Source organism: Mandrillus leucophaeus, unplaced genomic scaffold (assembly GCF_000951045.1).
Source record: "Mandrillus leucophaeus isolate KB7577 unplaced genomic scaffold, Mleu.le_1.0 Scaffold219, whole genome shotgun sequence".
Taxonomy (NCBI): Eukaryota; Metazoa; Chordata; class Mammalia; order Primates; family Cercopithecidae; genus Mandrillus; species Mandrillus leucophaeus.
Window position 1 is genome coordinate 590,559 of NW_012102243.1, and position 2,920 is coordinate 593,478.

The following is a 2,920-nucleotide window of genomic DNA, read 5'->3' on the forward strand; positions in this document are numbered from 1 at the left end:
TTTTTTTATTAAGAGGCTTTTGATTACTAATTTAATATCTTATTATAAGTCTGTTGAGATTTTCTGTTTCTTCCTGAGTCAGTCTGGGTGTGTTTGGAGGGATTTGTTCATTTTTTCTAGATTATCTAATTTGTTGGTGTGCAAATGTTCATAGGATTTTCTTATAATCCTTTTTATCTCCCTGAGGTCGGTAGTAATGTCTCCACTTGCGTTACTTATTTTAGTTATTTGAATAGTCTTCCTTTTTTTTTTTTTTTTTTTGCCAGTTAGCTAAAGGCTTCTCAATTTTGTTGATCTTTTTAAAGAACTAACTTTTAAACAATAGACTTTCTTTATTGTTTTTCTGTTATCTTTTTTTGTCTGTGCTCTGATCTCTATTATTTCCTTCCTTCTGCTAGTGTTTTAGTTCCTTATGATGTAAAGTTGGATTATTGATTTGAGATCCTTCTTTAATACAGCATTTGCCGCGGTGAACTCCCTCTGAGACTGGCTCTCACTGCCTCCCTAAGTTTTTTCCAATGTGCTTTTCATCACATTGATTTACAGCCGTAAAACCAACTTAGATGTTTCATGTCGTTGAAAAAGCTCTCAATTACGTTAGGGGAGCAGCTGCAGACTTTTTGTGACTTAGTATTTCAGAAATTTTGCTGCAATATCTGTAATTAGATAGAGCCGAATGGTTAGCAGCAGACGTATTCGAGTCACACACCACCGAAGTACGGTACCAGCGGCAAACCCACAGGGGCTGCAGCAACCTCAAAGTGTTACCAGCGCCAAATCTGCAGCGGGCTGCAGCAACCTCAGTTCTTGCCTCCTCAGAAGAGAGACTTCAACTGAGGAGCCTAAAGCAGAAGGAGAGACAGAGGCACGTCTCAGAGCAGGAGTGGGTTTATCAGAGAGCTTCAGAACAGGAAGAAAGGGAAGGAAAGCACACTGGGAAGAGGCCAAGCGGAGACCTGAGAGGTCACGTGCATGGCTCACCTTTGGCTTGGGGTCTCCCACTGTTGTGGGACTTTTGCTCGGTTCAGCTAAAGACGGGGTCCTTGTCACACTGCCACAAAAGATGAGGCTTGTAGACAATTTGAAGGGTGAGAAAGGCAGGGTTTTATTGGGTAGAAAGGAAGAAAAGGGGAAACAGAGGCTCTTAGTGAAGTGAGAGAGTGTTTCCTGCCAGTGCACTTCCCACCTCACCGAATGGATCCCAGGTTCACCTGGGAGGAGGAGGGGCCGGGCTCCTCCCCGCTGCAAATGGCGTGAGCCTCTGTGTCTCCCCCGCAGTGCGCATTCCTCCCAGTGAGCAGGCCGGTCGGAGAGTCTCTGGGGGCCCCTTCGCACCTGGCTGTCTCAATACATTGGCCGACTTCCAGGGTCTTGCGTGATTTCTCCCCAGACGCTTCCCTGGCGGTGGGCTGTCTGCATGCACGGTGGCTGCCCGCACTTGGGAGGGCCGCACGCCCAGGGTACTGACTGGAGTTTTGCACGTGCTCACTTGAGGTGGTCCCTTACCAGTCGCGTGTTCCTAGAGGGAGGTCATAGGCCAGGGAAGCTCCGCCATTTTGCCTCGTAGTGTGTGTGCTTGAGCCCACTCGCCCAACTCCTGAGATCTCATCGGGAAGCTGCTCATCACCAGTTTCAGGTTTTTTCTGTCTCTTGGGAGGTGGCCGTTCCCTGGTGCTGGCTGAGACCAATTATTATTTTAGAGAGACGGTTAACAGCTGCCTGACCGTCACCTGATAGCTGCCTGAAGTTCTTGGTGTGGGGCGGGGGCCTCTCCTGCCCCGCTCGTGTTTGACTAGCTACCTACTATAACGAAATGAAAAGCAAAACGATGTCAACCTAAAAGGAAGAAGCTGAGGCAAAAGTGGTATAAGTAGAGAGTTTGCCTGGGCCAAGCTTGGAGGTTGTCATCCGGAAGCATCGATTCAAGAGGTCCTGAACATGCATTCCAATTAGAGGCAGTTCCAAGTGGGTTTTTAAAGGGAAATAAGAGGCAGTTCCTGAGTTGTTTGCCAAGAATTTACATTAAAATAACTTAAGCTATTAATTGGCTGTATATTGTTAAGCTTTAGAATGTGGGCGATAGTGGCCGGTACAACATTGCCAGGTTAATTTACAGTTGCTTATGGCAATAGCAAGCAGTTTAAGGAGACTCAGAGGGGGAGTTTCTTAGCTCGTGGTGAAAGACTATCTTGCAACTTTCAAATATACGTGTCATTTACTTGCGTTACTTTAGGAGAAAGAGAAGACGCTGCTTCTGCACCAGTGGCCCACGGCTGACTTCCAAGGCGGCGGGACGACCGAAGGATATTTTCTTCCAGGTTTGTAGCAGGACAGACAGACCCATGGGCTCCAGGTACAAGGAAAGGGAAGGACTTGAGCCCAATTTTAAACACGTGGTGCTTTTAAATTCCCGTGCCCTGACATGAAGCCACCTGGCAATAACTCCAGATAATGTCCGTTCAGCATTTGACGCGTGACAGGCACCTGAGTGCTCTTCAGGAATGAGCTCATGAAATTCCTTTTCAATAGACAAAGAAGCCAGAGCCGGGACCTTCTGACTGTCCATGAAAAAAGTCAAACTCTGTGAACTATTTGAAGGGATTGATGCTGGGCCACATGTGAGGAGCGTGACGCGTGACCCAGCCCCAGGAGGTCCTGAGAACGTGGGCCCCACGGTTGTTGGTTTACAGCTTGATTTCGTACATTTTAGGGGAACAGGAGTTACAGGCAGAGACATCAAAATACGTGTCTGGTGCCCACTGGTTTGGTCCAGAAGGTGGGACAACTCAGAGGGGAGGCTTCCAGCTCACTGGCAGATTCAAAGACTTCCTGATTGACAATTTGTTGAAAGAGTTATTATCTGAAGACCTGGAATCGATAGAAAGGAATGTCCAGGTTTAGATGGGGAGTTGTGGAGACC

General features: G+C 47.3%; 1 protein-coding gene across 1 annotated transcript in view; it reads left to right on the forward strand.

Annotated features, from left to right (window-relative positions):
- Positions 1-2,920, forward strand: part of CFAP46 (cilia and flagella associated protein 46) — a 157,857-nt gene that overhangs the window by 71,724 nt on the left and 83,213 nt on the right. Inside the window, 1 exon segment of the mRNA XM_011980848.1 lies at positions 2,234-2,318. Within this exon segment, the coding sequence (XP_011836238.1) occupies positions 2,234-2,318 (85 nt within the window).